We start from the raw sequence: 18,736 nt of genomic DNA, 5'->3' as shown, positions 1-18,736 counted from the left end.
TGATCACTAAATATAATTCGCGAACTTCGAAATACATGTAGGAATGCAATGATGGCTGTCCCCAACTGTGAAGTAAGCAAACCTCGTCGGATTAAAGCTTTATTATCTTCATTTCTGAAGGGGGTTTCTCGTGAAGAAAAAAAACAAAGGTTGGTCAATATGTAAATGTCCATAAAGTGTAAAATGAGTTTGATTTTTCTATGTGAATCATGACAAAATTTACGCCTGATCCGATATGTTGCTGAATGTTCGCGGATGACCCGTCAGAGAGCTACTCGAGCTTCGCCGACCCGTAGGCGTAGTCGTAGAGGCCCGCCCCGTAGCTGGCAGTGGGAGAAAGGCTGAGCTGTAGGTCTATAGCGCTGACTGGACGGCGATATTTTTAAACCTAACCTAGCCATCCTAGCGCGTAAAGCGCTGCATATTGATGTTTAAATTTAAGAATATTTGCGTTGGTATGGTACGGTACGGTACGGTGGAGATTAAATCGGCCAGATTCGGGACTAACCAGGGTCGTCGCTAGAGCAAGAAAGATACGATATGTGTTGGGTTAGACCGAATTTTCCATCTCTTTCGTTCGTTAGCCTCTTATTGGGGTAGGGTCGGCTCTCTCTTTAGAGACGGAAGCCGTTTATACACATGTCCTTGCTAACGCCACGGCCAGTTCTGGTCGTAGCGTTTTGCCCCCAAAATCCCCCAAAATGTCATTTTACCTCGAGCATGTTATATTGTAAATTAGGCCTAGGCTATAATAAATCAGTTCCACTTACCAACTTGACTGAAATAATCAGTTTAATAGTCCCTTTTTAGGAAATTATGGGTCAAAATCGGAATCCATGTTGAAAAATCTTTTTCAACATGGATTCCGATTTTGACCCATAATTTCCTAAAAAGGGACTATTAAACTGATTATTTAAGTCAAGTTGGTAAGTGGAACTGATTTATTATAGCCTAGGCCTAATTTACAATATAACATGCTCGAGGTAAAATGACATTTTGGGGGATTTTGGGGGCAAAACGCTACGACCAGAACTGGCCGTGGCGTTAGCAAGGACATGTGTATAAACGGCTTCCGTCTCTAAAGAGAGAGCCGACCCTACCCCAATAAGAGGCTAACGAACGAAAGAGACGGAAAATTCGGTCTAGTGTTGGGTCAGCTGTGACCTGTGTTGGTATTCACACGCTCGATCCTAGATCTAATTCCTATTCCTACTAATAACTATCAGTGCAGAAGTTTGAACTCGGTGAGATGTATGATGTCGGTCGGCCGTCGAAAGAAAAGGAACAGAGAACAGGGAAAAAAGAGAAAATTAAACAAAAGAAACGGGGGTGGGGATGAAAAAAAGAGGAGAGAGAGGGTAAGACTAGATCTAGTAAGAGCATGCCATGAGAAAGGAGGGGTGGGAGTAAAAGAGAGAGATAGAGAGGGGGGGGGGGGGGGTTGTTGGATGGAGTCGTCTCATTGAGGGAGCAAGAAGATAGTGTGAAGTGAAAATAATAATGGAATAGTCTTAAAATTGGATTTGTCTAAGTGACCGAATACCCCCTCTGTTATGGTATATAGTATTAAGTATTTCAAATCCTTCCCCCAAATTAATGAAAATATTGAACATTTTATGAGAGAACCCTTAGTGCCTTACAGCAAATCGTTTGAAGTTACCATTGTTTTCCAGATCTATAAAAACTTCTTGCTTGTTCTACCCCTTCATGACTTTGCTTGCAGTGTCTGGTGCCCTATACACATTTCACTGTATATTATAAACATTTCTTTTACAACTTTGACTTTCCAATCCTTAAAGAAAGGAAAAAACCTCAATTCAAAGCCCAAGATTATATGGAAGGGAAGCTTAAGCCCAACTCTCCTAATTAAAAACTGTACATGTATGATGTGTTAACATTTAAAAGAGCAAATTGTAACTGGCATTTGAATATAGATGGCCTTACAGAATTCAGAGATCATGAATTTACACTATAATGATATAATGATACTCTGTTCTTTTATAGCGCATAACACATTACAGGATAGCATGTCCCTATGCGCTTTAAATAGAAAGGAAATAATTACAAGAAAAAGTTTTACAAATTAGAAAATCCACTTAGAAGCAAAGAAGTACATGTAGTGTTGGACGTTGAGTTCATGGGTGTACACTTTTAACATTGAAAAAATACGTTTTAAGAGAAACCTTAAACTTGTATAAATCATTGTGATTTCTCATGGAATCTGGAAGTGAATTCCATAGAACTGAGGAGGCATGTGTAAAAGAACGTTCACCGTATGTTTTTGTTGAGGTGGGAGGGACAATGAATAATGATTTTGAGCTTGATCTTTAAGTACGAGTAGGCCGATATAATGATAAAAGTTCACATAAATAAGAAGGGGCAATGTCATGAAAGCATTCGTATTATGTTGTGTACTACTGTAATATGGCATTCTGTTATGCTTTTTGTTTACTTTAAACTTTTATTTTATTAAAAATAGTGAGAACAAGGAAGTGATTAGTGAACCCACTGAAGGCGATGATGCAGATGGATTTGCAGATGGATTTGTGGTGGTTGATGAAATCTCCACTGAACAAAGTAGCACTGTGCAGCCATTGAATCAAGAACTTTTCTTCAACAGAGTGGAGACATTTTCTGTATCCTTTCAACAAATGGTATTCATTTTATAAACCTTAATAAGGCTTAACACGTGTTATGTTCTTTTACCTCCTATTTTCAAGCATCACTATTATTTGTGCAGTGTCTTCCATTGATGACATCATACTCTTTCACATCCTTTGAACTTGGTTGATTCCAGAGGTTGTGTTCCTGTAGGATTATTAATGAATTCGTAATTGTTCTGCTGCAATTTAGTTGCTTGGTAGACTCAGATATCTCTATATATTTATTATGTTCAGGGGAGAAATATTTAAACAATTTTTGGGGCTACTTTTCAAGGAAATTCAAGCTTGCCTGCATGAAAATAACACTCTCTAATTTTTTTTGCATTGAACTCTATGCAAAATTTGGGGGGCTCTTTTATGACTTCCGGGGCGATTTCGCCTCGAGTTCGACATGTATTTTTTTCCCTGATTATGTTGCATGGGAGAAAATTGTATTGAAGACATTTATCCTTGACACAGTCATGTAGATCTCATCATGGTTTGCTAAACCAGACGAAGTATCTCCTCTTCGCTGTGCTCAGTATGGCTGGGAGAACATTGATGTGGACTCTCTCAAGTGTGTCAGCTGCAAGGAAATACTCTATGGTGGTCTGCCCCCAAAGTGGGAAACAGACTCATGTAAGTTCACATTATTTCATTTTCTAAAATCATTTGTATTTAATATTGGACACAACGGTTGTCTTTAAGATGTCTAACGATGAGACTCTTGCTCATGAAATAAGATGAATGCTATTCTACGTAGTACGTTCAATATGACCTTTGTTTGCAAACATGCATGTACCTGCATTCCCTGCCATGTCATTCTTGCAGCCTATTTTGGTTTCAGTATTGTGTTGGCAAGTAACATGGTAGGCATGTTTGTAAATTGTATTAAAAAAATAGATGATTTATCACTTGGAAGTTATATTCGAAGGTTACTGCTGGGTCATTAATTTTGTTTTGTGTGTCTTTGAACATGTAGATTACTCCAGCTGGTGTATTGTAAGTCTATATAGTCATAATTTCATATTAATCTATACCAAGATTTATGTTATGCTTGTTTGTAGCAAAATGTTGTAATTTACTAATTTATATTCTATTTCAGAAGCAATGAAGGAATAGTTATTTATTTATACATTTTTAATGAATAGCCTTTGAAGATCTCATGAGATGATGTTATATTTTACTTTGTTTTATTCATGTCAATGTGTAGCTTACAAGTTATCAATAGACAGATAATCTTTCTTAAAATGTATTAAGGTGTGATTGTACAACACTTTCAGAAGATTGTAAAATCTGATATCTCTCCTTTATCAGATGAGAAAGCCTGCAAGAAATTAGAAGAGTCACTGAAGGCTGGTCACAGTAAGATCTGTCCTTGGCAAAGCAACCCCTCACCAGGTAAACTTGTCATTCAAATAATGCTCTTTAAAGAAATCATTTTGTGCTTTTTGATTATTAAGTGAATGTGAAGTAAGCTATTATAGCATAGTTTTTGAAAGGCATGATAAGATACAATCCAAGAGGTGTTTTGAAATATTGGAAGTAAGAATATATGGATGGTGACAATAGTATGGAATGCCTTTAAAATTATTCCTTTAGTTATGTTGATAACAATTGTTTTATGTTTTATATTGAAAATGAAAATTGATCATTTTCCATAATGATTTTTAGTTAGTTTTTCTTAATTTGTGTCCGTTATATTCCAGATCAAATTAACAAACCATGCAACTACTTTGACATGTTAACGTGTTAACCCATTTCCTATTGAACCGTTTGGTCCCTGTAGTAAGCTAATGGGAATGAGGGAATTCTGCAGTATACAGGTTAAATAGTGCCTTTAAATTATTAGGAATCAGTGATGATTCTTTTTGAATTTTGAACATAAATGTAATAATCACTATTTTAATCACAATCCTGATTAGTCATGAATCACCAATTCATCACCATCCTATAAATCATTTGGTTTCTGACTGTGTGTATTGATTTTACTTTTTGTTTCAATGTTTCAGCATCATTTCTTGAAGTGAATCTAGTGAACACCCAGAAAGCAGTGGATGACTTTCTTCACAGAGTGGCATCTATCAGATGTTTTGGAACCTCTATTCCAGCTGTTGACTTGTCATGTCTTCAACAGGTTTGTTGACTAGAGAGACAAAATATTCTCGACTCCTTAATTATCTTTATTTAGCAAAGCTATTTAGAAAGATAAACTATTGCATTTTAAACTAATCCACCTTGATTATTAAAGCCAAAGCCCCTCCCCCCTCCCTCTCACCCTCACCCCTCCCCCGCCCCCCTCTCTCTCTCTCTCTCTTTCTCTCTTTCTCTCTCATGTCATGTTGTTGTTGTTTAATAGATGTACGAAGCTTAATAACAACCACTAAAATTGAGCCACGAGAGCCTGCATATTTAATTAATCGCACATGTGGGGTTTTGTTTTTATAGGATATGTCTAGATTTATCCATCTCCAATTATTTTCTTTTTTTAATTAAAACTGATTCAATCAATGTCTTAATGTACAATTACAGATAAGATTCTTTCATGTTGAATCTCAAAGTAACAACAACTTTCCAAAGGTTACCAATGGAGAACGATGTTTATGAAGTGGAAAACTTGATTTTTCTTGACAGACAGCTTGTGTCGACTTCCTATTTGTCTTCTTATAGCTTCCAAATATAATTGAAGACAAAAGTGCTATCGATTTGGTCTTAGGTTATCTAGACATTTCACCGGATATATGACCTGTACCAACAATTTGTATTACCTTTGTCTATGAGTTTAGGTCAATTTAGTCAATTTAATGACTTCTTTAGCTTTCATCTTTCTTTGTTAGGTGACTGACCAAAAGATAAACCACCAGTAGAAAAAGCGGGAGACCTTTTTACCACTCGTTTTGTGATATTGATTTTTTTTTTTTTTAATTTCAAGGTTCAGGAGAATGAAGATGTGTTATCTAGGCTTGTGACAGGAGTTTTAGGAGAAGAGCCAACCTCCGACTACAAAGAAAGGATAGAGTTGGTCTGTTTCATGGCTCTGAGTGGCTGGTCCAGGAGGTTAGTACTTAAGAGCACATAGAAAAAAAGAAAAAAAAATGACAACCTAATATGTTGATTTAGTGGTCATAATGTTGAAAATTTAATCTAAGAAAATAATTGTTGCTTTGTTTTATTTACTTCATATACAGATGGAAATGTGAAATCAAGTAAGACTATAATAATCGTATGCCTAATGTTTCTGGAACCAAGTATATTTACATTGATGCCTGTCAAAATTAAAACTACCAGGTACCCAGTCATAATTTGCTTATCTGATATTGATCCACTTTAGTTCTCCTGAAGTCTCCCAAAGCCCAACAATGTCATGTGAGTTCTGTAGGCGGAATGTTGGTCTCTGGAACTTTACACCTTTTGAACAGAATGCAAAGACAACGAATGAAGACGAATCGGAACCCACAGCAAAAAGACTAAAGGTAGGTGTTACAAAGGCTGGCATGGGTTTCAATTTTGAAGAGGTTTTTAGTTTCATTAAAACTTGATCATTCTGCAGGCATAACGAGACGCATGCAATAGATGCAAGGAATTATAGGAAATAGTAATTGAAAAAAGTGTTTGATATGCTAAATCATGCAATTTCATGTCTATTGTTCTCGCTGTCAGTGAAGTTTATTTTACATCTGTGAGACTCTCATTTCTAGGGTCCTGTTTTGTGAGAGATCAGTATATTTGAGCTACAACTCTTTCAGGCGAATTTTACCTAAAAAGACCAGTGGTGGGGGAGGGAGGGGGCATTGGGTTAGAATCTGCCTCATTTGTTATATTCATTTGAAAAATTGCTACCACAAGATTTTGTTAATGTACAGCCTTTAGTCGCACACATATTTTGATGCAAAAATTTATCATTCTGTCGTAGCCAAAAGACGGATTATTCCATCATGTGCTGTACATACTACAGTGGTACAGGAATGTGTGAGTAATCAATGAGTAATAATTCCATTATCACTTCAAGATACAGTGGAAACTTTCTTTAGAAATATAGCCATCTGATTGGTCGAAATTAGTGTGGTGATTTAAGCCACGCCCGCCTAATGTTCAATAGTTTTTAAAAGATGTTCGCAAGCCAGCCTACCGGTCAATAGTCTTTTTAAAGATGCCCGTTACCCCAGGTAACAGGCCGCATAAATAAATTGTGCTTTTTGTCTGCGATTCCCAAATAATTGTAACATTCAGTCATCTTTCCAGCGAAGATTAACAGACAGTGTCTCAGATATTTTGTGATGTTTTTAATCAATCTTTACTCAAGAAAAGGATAAAGTTAAAATTCCTGGTAGTTTTTTTTTTGGTCAAATTGGTATATAAAAGACATATTGACTTCTTTAATTTTGGAGGTCTGGCTGTTTTCTATACTGGCTCTTGGGGACGTTGCATCCTGCCATGACTCCTTGGCGCGCCTGGGTTGTCCCTTTGGGCTTATAGAAGCGGCCAGATCTCTCATAGCAGTGGATATATAATATCAGGAATCTTGTTATTTCATGGTACAAAAACCCAAAATAATATAAAGAGCTGGGACTAGCATAATCACCTTGTTATGATATCTCATCATATCAGAGCTCTCTATACTGAGGTTCCACTGGGCTTTCCATATTAAAATTCTATAAATATGTATAGACTTTATAGTGTTTAATGCCCTCCTCCTGTGAGATGATCAAATAACCCAGCCTTTTTGTGGATATAACTCAAAATATCTTTTATTTATTTCTCATATCTCAGGTTGACAAGGGACTTTTCAATCCTATAGAAGAGCACAGGAGTTGGTGTCCATGGACCAAGCCAGCATCTGTCACATACACAGTCCGGTCATTACCGCAAGATAAGAACCAAGACAATAACACACCCGTCAGACCAGCATGGCATGGGCTTCAGGTCTTGTTACATGAAAGATCAAGTCCTAACAAACAAGGGCCTCTAACCAACAAACAAGTGGTAAGTTCATTTTTCATTTCATTTCATTTTATTCCATTTGTCATATAAAAACATATATAATTATAACATTGATATTTACAGATGATTAAAGAACATACAAATAACATAACAAAAGATAAATACAAAATACAATTAAATATACGAATGAGGAAACCGGCAATAAAGAATAATAAAGTCTTATGTGGTGCTGGTCTCTTATGACATAATAAAAAATTTTACCCTATAACACTTAACACCTTACACCTAACACCTAACAACTATTTAAACACCTGAAAGTTCAGATACTGGACTCGACAAAGGTTCTTTGACCTATTCATGTTTGTAGAAGTTGTGCCTTCAACAAATATCTTTCATATAATCTTTCAACAGGGGTAACAGTTTTCAGGCTGTTGCCAGATATCAAGATTTGTCATGTCTGTGTTTCTTTCCAAATTAATTGAATAAAACCATTTAGGAAAGCTATAAACCATTAATTTATGTTGTGAAAAAAATTGAAAGTTCAGCATTCTATACAGATGATTCGAAAGCAGAGCTGAATTTGAAAGCTCCTATATTTCATTATTTTGTGACTGCCAAATGTTAGGGAGTGTTCCTTCCCCCTTTTCAACATTTAGAGGCTACACTAGTTGATTAGTTTGTGGCTGCCATTATTGTCAATGAGTAATTTTTGTATCATTTTCAATTTTTGCTTTTTCAGACACCACCCAGCCAAGCATGGAAAGCAGTGAGGAGAATAACAAATTTCTGGCAGAGTCGAAGTGCTGCTCAGAAGACTTGATTGCACTGATGTAGATGTTTACTGACTTTTTATTTCAGTCATTTTAACCTCTTGAAGTGGATGGATTGTACATGGGCATAGTTCATAAAAGTACTTTTGAGAATCATGCATGCTGGTTGGAAACAAGATTTATGAAGTCACATTGGTTTTCTTAAAAGGGATGCAAGGAGTGTTTTTTTTTTAATCACTTATTTTCAAAAGACTGTTTTTATATCAACTGAATTCTTACATGTTGCCTTCAGTAAGCTGAGATTAGAGTGTACAAACTTTCAAGTCCTTGGAGGTTTTGTCATTTCGAAAATGCAGTAAGTCAAGTAGATTGATTATTAAACTGGTATGCTGATAAGAGATATTAATGTAATTTGCTGCTGTGAAACTGACTATTTCATCCAGTTTTAGATGAAGAGAAGTGCCTTGCAAACGTTCCTTTCCTTTCCATATTATGTTCATGCCTTCTATATGTTTTGAGACGTAAAATTTTGTTCTATTCTGATTCATCTGTATGGGCTGAAGAAATTATAATAGTAATAGTTGGTTCTTGCATAGTGCTTATGTCTGTTAGACTTGACATTCCTGGAGCTCCACAATTGCTGGTAATTGATCATTAAGTGGACCAGTCCCCCCTCGGAGAGGACCTAAAGCCGTCGTCGGTCCTCTGGTTGCGTATTAACGAGCACTTATGCTTTCTTACCAGTCGGGTAAAATAACCACCACTATGTGGAATGATTAGAAAATGGATTTGAAAAATACAGTGTGATTATACACCTGTTCCTAAATAATTCCATTTTCATGATGGCTCTAAGACACATGTATGCAAGATATTGACATGTTTTTGTTGTTGGTATTCCAGTTCATAGCAGGTCATGATCAAGGATTGATCTGCAATACCAAAATATTTATTTGTTTTCCGAAAATTGCAGCTGTAAGTGCATACTCGTTTGATATGTGTTTTACAAGGCGAATTTGATTTGAGATCATGGTACCGGTAATTAAAGTCGATTCATTTTAATATCGTAGTGAAACCCAACCTCCTGAATCACACGGTGATATTCCAAATTACCATGAATATTAAAGTTTTCTAAGTATTTCACAACAACAATGTTTACATACGATATTGTATATGTGTGGAAATGTGTGTTTCAAATACAATTGTAGGAACGGTTGAATTACTGATGTAAGTTGTTTGTCATTTAAACAGAGCTGAAAGATATAATGATTTGAATGGGAGCTTTGACTGAATGAAAAAAATTAAGCAAATAGGTACCAAACCTGCAATATGTAAAGCCCTCTGCAGTTCACTACCAACAAGGCTATAACATGTTGCATGAAAGAAGCTAATACGAAAAAGGGTATTCAATAGGGATTATTCCATCAGCTGAAATGCTATGAGGTTATTTATGATTTATTGTTCTGTTGTGCAAAAGTGACAACATTTTATGCACTATGGGTAACATGTATTCACACTTTCTTCATTGCAGCCATTGTTTGCATCAATAGTATGCAATTTGCATAGCCATAGTTAGTGATACTAAAAATTTGTTGTCTTGAATTGTTGAAAAGAGGATATGAAATAAAACTTCAATCTGACACGAGTGGTGACTTTTTTAGTTATTAGAATCGAAAAGGCTTAATGATCTTTTTAATCCCTCTGTATAAACTGCAGTGCTGTAGTTTTTCACCCGACTCTCTGATCAGCTGTTCATTTTATATATAATAATACAGTAGTGTTGCCATAGTAACTTGAAAACCATTGAGTGGCAGTTTTAAAGGTCAAAATGGAAAAAATCACAGCTTCGTAAAAGAGTTCAAGATCAAGAGAAAATTCATTGTTTACTACATTAATTTGGGGAACCTGGAGGCAATATTACTAAAGTTGGCTCAAGTATGTGTGAGTATGTCGAGAGTAACTGGAAGAACATGTAGTTCTGGTTAATGAGGTCAGATGTGGAAGGTCACAGGGTCATTGATCAATTGAAAATAGGTGGAGGCATATTGGAGATGCTGTTGTAATCATTCCATTTGCACCTTATATGATAACATGCAACCGAACATGAAGTATTCTTCACATTCCTTTGTATAGATTTTGTTCCTATGTAAAGGTGAGAAACTAAATGAACTGAATACACTATCCAATATGGAAGAGGGTTTGTTTCAGACAGTAAAAAATGGTGTTCAGCCCCAAACTTGTATGTGCATGAAACTTTAGGCAATTCAGAGTTGCAAAAGTTTCTTGCATGACTATTGAGTTGCAATTGATACAACATTGATTTTGAACAATTCATAAAGTTTCATCTTGTAAAAGTCTCTGTTTTTTAAAAAATTGTTATTTTACCTCGGCAAATTCCTTTCAAATGTTCAAGATAGCCAAATTAAAAGAAATTAAGATTTGAAATACAATTAAAATTCTACTATCCTTTTTTTCAGTTTCAAGTTTTCTCTAAACTTGGAGTACTTTGTAATATCATATATCTATATTTTAGCATTCACTGGCTGTATTAGCCTTTAAACAAGTCTGTGACTGATGTGAAGAGACTTACTCCAGCCACTTGACGTTCTGCACTTATGAGATCATGAATATTCATTCTGTTGACAGATGACATGAATAATTCATATAAAAGGGTTCTTATAGCAAATTTCGACGGAATGTTGCCCATTGTTTACTTTAGCTTCATCCGAATGATGCACACGCTCAGAGTCGGGTTTTTCTGATTGGCTACATTGTATGCATGCATCAGGATGTCAAAGGTAAAATAATTCAATAAATAACACAAGATATTCTGATTCATTTCTTTTTAAGTGTGGAAAGGGCTTTGACTGATGCATCTAGTCTCTTGCCGTCAATTTATTATTTGATTTTTTAACACAGATGTGAGGCCTCATTGAAGGGCCATGATGTACATGCGTCCCACAATCTTATACAATGTAATATGAGATAACATTTCAGAGTATGTAGTAAATGGACTCTGAAAATAAGAGATTCATTACACTTTCACAACATTTATCAACAGTCCAAACTTCGATAAATAATGTATTTCCTTAACTTCTTTGTATATAAATGTGTACCAAAACTGTACCAAAATAAAACTAAAAGGATACTCATACTTCAATATCTATTGCTTTTTATTATATTGTTTTTGCTTTGCCTTCTCCAATCTTTCAAATTGATGTGTTGCCTGATGAAACAGTAATATTTGTGACTTCTCAAAGATAAGACATCCTTGAGATACATTTAAAACAAAGTTTGTTAGTCGTGTAAATATTGAATTTTCAAAAATGACAAAATTTCATCTAGATGATAACATGAGTTGGGGAAACAAGATGTAACTGAAAGACACGTGACTTTGAGTAGAAACAAGTAGTCAAAATGTTCATGTGTAGTAAGAATTTGAAAAGGGAATTGGCAGGCATCATGCACTTCCGAGTGCTAATAAGGGAGAGACCAATGTGCGTTGCAAGAAAGTTGCGATTGATTGCAAGTTGCAAAATCTGCAACTGATATTTGCAATCGATTGCAACTCAACTTTCTTGCAATACCCCACTAGTCTCCCAAATTTCCTAGGATTTTGTCTCTCTTCCTCTCTCTCTTACTAATGGAGCGTTGCAAGAAAGATGAGTTGCAATAAATTGCAAATTTGCAATTTCAATTAATCGCAAGACTTACCGGTACGCTTGATTTTGGGGATGTACAATTGATTGCAACTTTATCGCAACGCCTCATAATTGTTGCATGTCTCTAATGCATCACACTGGAATACGATGAATAAAGCAAGGGTAGGCCTACCATGTAATTTATTAAGCAAGTTATATTCACCTATAATGCATATTAACAAAAGATATTTCAAGAATTTCTCAGCCTAGAAATATTTTTTTAATACCCTATTTCTATCATCTATCCTCCACCATTTACAGTTAAAAAATGATGAGTGAGTGGAGAGGAAGGCAAGCAAGATGCATTCCCCAGTGTTAAAAACATAACAAAAGCGACAGTATAAATGGTGTATATGTGATTGTTGTGTGCAAGTATTTTCCTCTGCTTAAAATATTTGTTAATACCTTATACCCCCTTCTCACCCCCCCCCACCCCCTCCAACACACTAAGTACAGATTCCACAAGCATAAGATCGATACAGATGAAATGCGTGAAACAAATATGGAGTAGGCAGAGAGGCTTCCAATGATTTAATTGAAGAAAACAACTAAGACTACCACATATTTTATTATTATTATTATTATTATTTGTTCGACTATTCATATAAAAAGCACAAATACCATACAGCATAGCAAGAGACAAGTACATAATAAGGATTAACAAACAAAGAGATAAGGGAGCAGCAAGTGGGTCAGGGTGCGCAAAAGTGAAGTTCATCGCTGTTGCCCGGAGGCATGTGCCCCCACACATGCTACTCCCAGTACATAATTAAAAATTCTATACATAGAATATTGTACCTGATAAAAGGGGGAAGATAACAAAATAAGATGGAATAAAAATTGAATATACTGAAAAAGTTAATTAAAAAAATGATTAAAGATAAACTTTAGTACTGGTAATGCGATTGCATTGTGAAAGAAAAGGTGTGGAAAGGATCAGAAACAGTTGATCATGTAGCATGTAAGTATTGGTGTGCACTGCAAGGTTCTGGAGTCATCAAAATCATAATAAATTTGACCGAGTCTTGGTAAAGTAACAAGCACTGTACACAGAAAGCTATATATGGGACAACACACATAGTGTCTGGGCTAGTACTACCTTGATTTTTCCTTGTCTTTCTATGCTCATTACTCAGCCAATATACATTTTCTTCCAAAATTGTTTGACACATGTCATTTATTTGTAATCTTGAACATTCAGTGTAAGTTTCATTTGATTCTGTGAGAATTAATTTTCTTTTTTTTTATCAGAACTGGAGTTTATCTTTAAACAAAAAAATATTTTTTAAAATGCTACAATTTACAAACAATATAAATCTCCTCAACTCTGAACATTCAGCACAAATATAATACTAGAACCATTATTACATAAGTTGCATGAAATGTACATAGCATGATGTATGATGATGATTGCATTTTGCATTTTGGCTGCACATGAAGGCCCTGTTGATGGCAATTTGTGATAACCATTCAATAGCAAATCGGTTAAATTACATATTTGAAAGATTATATACCATATGACTATAAACGAATTTGAAAGTTGAGATATGACATGATTCCATTTAGTGATTCTTTGAAAATGAATGCCATAAAGACTCAGAAGAACCATTGAAAACTGAAGACCTATTTACTCTATAAATACAGTGAATATCTTAGAAAGAGATCACACACTACAGTTTTTATCTTGCATAACATGAAATATATAACAAATTCCAAGGAAAATAATTTTTCATTTCTTTATATTTTTTTTAATTGGAACCTTTACCAACTTGTATCTCCAGTAAAGACAAAAATATGAACAAATAAATAACAGTGGTTTCACAATCATTACAGCATTAGCATGAAAGTTGTGTGATACATGAATGAATTAATGTGATGAAAATTATTACATAATATCGAATGAAATGAAAGGTGCATCTGCTATGATTAGTAAAAATAAAATGGCTTATATTGCACCTGCCTCATGTATTTATTAGGAGGGGAAGCTAATTGCTTAATATACAGTGCATGAAATAACTAACAAAATATTGCTTCCTCTTGCTGTAAGATATTAATAAATCAAATTGAAGCAAATATTTTGCTTGTCTTTTAGTTTATGCCTCTTCCCTTGGCAATACACTTTGATAATTAATAAAGGCCAGTCAAAACTGTGTATGCATGCACCTAAGCTAACCGTGCATTATAAAACTTTCAAAGTTGTGCTGCATGATGAGAGAAGGTATGTTGTTATTGGAAGGCCAAGATATATATTGTTTTGTCAAAACCTCGATACCTGTGAGAAGACAAAAGGTATGATCAGATTACAATTCAATAAAGCTTATCAAAAATAATAATCAAAGGATGTCCGTAACAGCTGATCCTTCCCCGTTGATAGGTTGTTTACCTAATTTGCATATTATGCAATATCCTCAACCCTGCGTTCGTGACCTTTTCACCTGGTCATGAAGCTCATGTGCTTACATCATTTCTAGAAAAGGATATGATATCAGAGGGATAACAAACAAGCGAAGTCAATATTTAAAACAAAGTGATAATAATTATTTTTCCTTGATGAATATACTTAGAACTTGTATATGTGTGATTTTTGTATTTATTCATATTTTTAAAGACAACTCTTTTAAGTATAAACAACATATTTGAGCTACATGATCTACTGATCAATTAATTACCGGACTTGTTCACCCCTATTCCAAATGGAAGGGACCACTTCTGTCATTGTTTTGGTTCGTTCGGCAAAGTTCGGTTTTCTGCGAGTTGCTGTGGGCGGCCAGTTGTGGAAATCAGCTGTGTTTTCATTAAAAATAACAACCCAGAATTGGCCTTTTCCAAGATGTCTTCGCCACCACCTAATAAGAAAAGAATAGATGCAGACATAATAAAGTTGTATCCTTTTGAATATAAGTGATAATATTATTTTTCGTCCATTTTTTAGAAGATGTTATCTGACTATCGTTACTTACTACTCGCACCAGCAACGTAGGCAGTGCAGTGCAGAGAGGTCTTCTCATTTGGATTCTGTTGAGTTGAATGTGTGTACACGTATTGTGTTGTGAACACCAAATAAAGCCTTCTTTAGGCCATCGACCAGAAAAGAACTTGTACATTGCATGTTGCGAGTGTGGTGAAGAATTCGGTGATTAGTAGTCACAGCTGTATTCTTTGCATGTGCATGTAGAATGATAAATCAAACTGACATTTATTAAATAATTCATGTTATTATTAGATCTAGATCTAGATCTAGACCTAAATGCCAAACTAGTTTTTACCACTTAATATTAAAATTAGAAGAGGAATGTGAAATACAATATAAAATATATATTCAGTAGGGGCGTAGCCCTAAGGGCTTGGTGATAATGTTTTTATGATATTGATATCACCAAGCCTTAACTGGCTCTTATAGACGTGCGCAGAGAGGCAGGTAAACAAACCCTATAATGCGTCCGAAATTGCCCTTTCCCGCACCCAACGAATATTAGTCAGTGGCCTTAACGTTAGACCGAAAACTTCAGTCTCTCTAATCGTCGGTTGTTCCACTGAGACTACGTCTGGCTCCACTAGACCTCCGATTATAGAGACTGAAGTCTGGGGACCTCTTTCTGTGAGGCACTGTACGGAACAAATGGTTCGGTTCGACCGGACCGCGATGAATGAGATATGCAACGAGATTTTCACTCTTTACATCCTCATAACTGCTGCAATTACAACACAAATTAAAAATAACATATATATAGCTTATTTGACTTACGATAGCTTGCTCATTTAGATCCTAATTTAATGATTAATCCGAGAAAGTCTCGTCGTCAACATTATCCGTCTTGGTTTTAGTTGATGAATATTCATTTTTTCTTTTCGAACGTCCAATAGCTACCGTAGCTACGTACGAGTCGGCCCAGCTTGACCAACGAACTCCCACGAAACGAGTGCTCTGATTGGCCATTTGGCTATGTTTTGGTAGGTGGACCCGGAAATATATCGGCCGCCGGGTAATATTTCGAATGCATGAACGTACTGCTTCGCGGATCTGAGATACAAATTGGATAATTCATATAAGTAAGTCCGTAAATTATATATTTAATATTAAGTTATCAAATTTTGATAACTGTAATTAGGACAAATGACATACCGACCTAATTTACATCTGATTTAGAAATCAGAAAATTAGATCTAAATAAAGAAAATCGGGGAGAAAATGTTTTGACACAAAAAGCTGCCATTGTTGGCTATAGCTACCCCCACGGTACGAGATCTCTGGGTTGCCATCTGTATTGGGGAATGACAACAAATGTCAGTTTTATTAAAGAAATGACCCAAATCAGATGGTTATTGCTGTCTACCTTAACGTTTGCTATGCCGCTCCTACTCCTAATGACCTACGGCAATTAAAAATCAGAGATAAAAATAACGAAATATTAGCAAATATCTTAACAGAGCAATATAGCTTGGCTTAGTTACTTTCTACAGGAGCGTGTGACTTTACGATCTGTGATACATTACAATGGTGTAAAAATTGGTGTTGACCTCTGACATGTGTTGACGGCACTTCCGTAAAGTGTGCTGCTTCTGTAAAATGTGCTGTATCATAGGAATTGCATTCATATTTTTTCCTCGGCACTCTGCAGGTTGCGGGTTCCCAATCCGCGCGCTGGCAATGTGAAAAACGGATCCCGCATAATAAAATAACCCCAGCTCACCGTAATGTAACGTCATGTAAAATGCATCAAGAAAATCATTGCGAAACCCGTTTTTTGCATTGCCAACTCGTGAATCAGAATCGACAGCGTAAATGTGGAAGATCCTTATTTTTGCGGACACTTCTGTCCATGTTTACGAAGACAATCTTCATTTGTGCCGACGATCCTTATTCTCGGACCAGTGTACATCATCATTTATTAAAGTCAGCACTTTCCTTCTTACGACGGGCTACTGACCATGACTTTCCCTCATCTACTCAGGCGGTTTCTAATGTATGGTATTGCATGATTATTATTCCAAAATAATTGTTTTATGCAACTAAATTTCTCCCACTGCACCTCTAGAGATGTTTTCCTGCACCCCAGGTGCCCTGGCATCCTAGTAATAAAACGCTGGTCTAGACTATAAATCAAAACATGTTAAGCCCGAGTCGGTACAACCGTTCACACCGAATCCCGACTGTCGCCATCGGTTCCTGGATTTCACTTTTTGGAAATCTATGCTCCGATAAAAATAGTGAAATATATAAGAAATTGCAGTATTGCACACCACAGACATTCATCCACCTTAAAACTCTTTAGTTCTTCATTTTTTCTAATTTGTATTTCATATTCTAGCCCATCCTAAATCGATCCGAACTGCTGATATAAAAAATGGGTTGCACAGAAATTCGCTGTTTGCAAGCATGGGGTGGTGTTGCTAGCACAGCTAGCAAGTTAGTAAGCTAATGGGCCTTCGCGCGGTGTGCAGCGTTCAGTGCATGCTTGAGAACAAACAGCAGTTAATGCAGGGGGCAGACTTTTCTGCTCACAAAGGAAGTGAAACAGGAGGTCACGAATCCATGTGACCAAAGGGGGTTATGTCTGCGCTTTGGACGCCCAGGTAGCTCGCTCAGAAAAGCTTTGCAGCAATGCACGCTCATGCAGTGCGGACTTTGGATTCGCTGTGGCAAATTCTCGGAAATATGTATTTGCCAGTCAAGGCTTGTACAATTATTCATTTTATTTTTTTAAATTCTTTGCCTTTCGTACGCAAAAAAACATTTACAATAATGATGTAAATTTTCATGCTAGAATAGGTAGCATACTTTTAATGTAAAAAAGACAAAAATAATAGGACTGAATCGACGATGTTGTAGCCTTGAGGGCTAGGTGATAATATAAAATATGATATTAATATCACCTAGCATTGAATGGCACCCATACCCCTGTATGAAGAGGCAGTCAAACAAAACCTAAAAATGCATCCAAAATCACTTCTTCCCTCACCAGACTACCATTGCACAATGGCTTTGGGGTTTATACCGCGTGTCTTTCAATTGGAAAATAGTACCCTTTTTTTTTTTACTCGTGCAGAAAAATCTATCCCTTCAGATTTTGCCCATTGTACAAAAACTTCATTTCTTCCACTTGTTTACGTTTTATGCTTGAATGAATCCTAAGCAATGTATCACCATAAGTAGCTATCAGTTAGTGTATCTCTAATCCTTATTCAGTAATCCCTTGTTATCGCTGGAATTGTAGTTACCGGTACAGTAATCTAATGCCAGTTGTGTACCAGCTGTGCAATTAGCTTTAATGAACATTTTAGCTCATGTTTGTTCAGTATGTACAATTGTACATGTACCGGTACATATAGAGAAAGGTTATTTGAATGAGCAAAGAGATATTTCTAGAAAACATAATGTGTATACATGTATGCACAATTTGGCATAGAAACATGACTTCCTACTTATTTTTACTGTCTTCAGAAAAACCCCAACGCAAAGAAACTGCAAGTTGTGATTGGTTTTACCAAAGAACTGTGATAGTGTCCTGTACATGTAAAGGTACACTTATTTCTTGGTCTTAGTCTTGAGATGAGAATTAGCTACCATATCTGCCTCCAATGTGTCTCCTGTGTATGTAGCCTTCTTGAATTACCCAGGCTGTAGATACTTGTGTGTTGCATGTTAGCTACCATTTTTAGCATTTACAACATTCAGTGAATGCAC

General features: G+C 35.9%; 2 protein-coding genes across 2 annotated transcripts in view; both read left to right on the top strand.

Annotated features, from left to right (window-relative positions):
• The first annotated feature begins 21 nt into the window (after positions 1 to 21).
• LOC762737 (nuclear-interacting partner of ALK) lies at positions 22 to 11,510 on the top strand. Its single transcript, XM_030972067.1, has 9 exons — positions 22 to 149; positions 2,480 to 2,636; positions 3,131 to 3,281; positions 3,960 to 4,043; positions 4,655 to 4,779; positions 5,575 to 5,699; positions 5,974 to 6,115; positions 7,413 to 7,625; positions 8,323 to 11,510. The coding sequence occupies exons 1-9, from the start codon at positions 49 to 51 to the stop codon at positions 8,401 to 8,403; spliced, it is 1,179 nt and encodes a 392-aa protein (XP_030827927.1). The 5' UTR covers positions 22 to 48; the 3' UTR covers positions 8,404 to 11,510.
• A 3,266-nt stretch (positions 11,511 to 14,776) lies between these two features.
• Positions 14,777 to 18,736, top strand: part of LOC115918326 (ubiquitin-conjugating enzyme E2 H-like) — a 33,044-nt gene continuing 29,084 nt past the window's right edge. The window contains exon 1 of the mRNA XM_030973581.1: positions 14,777 to 14,934. Coding sequence (XP_030829441.1) covers positions 14,882 to 14,934 — 53 coding nt within the window. The 5' untranslated portion in view covers positions 14,777 to 14,881. The remainder of the gene's footprint in view (positions 14,935 to 18,736) is intronic.

Source organism: Strongylocentrotus purpuratus, unplaced genomic scaffold (assembly GCF_000002235.5).
Source record: "Strongylocentrotus purpuratus isolate Spur 01 unplaced genomic scaffold, Spur_5.0 spur5_scaffold_6, whole genome shotgun sequence".
NCBI classification, from domain to species: domain Eukaryota; kingdom Metazoa; phylum Echinodermata; class Echinoidea; order Camarodonta; family Strongylocentrotidae; genus Strongylocentrotus; species Strongylocentrotus purpuratus.
This window is presented reverse-complemented; position numbering and strand designations above follow the sequence as displayed.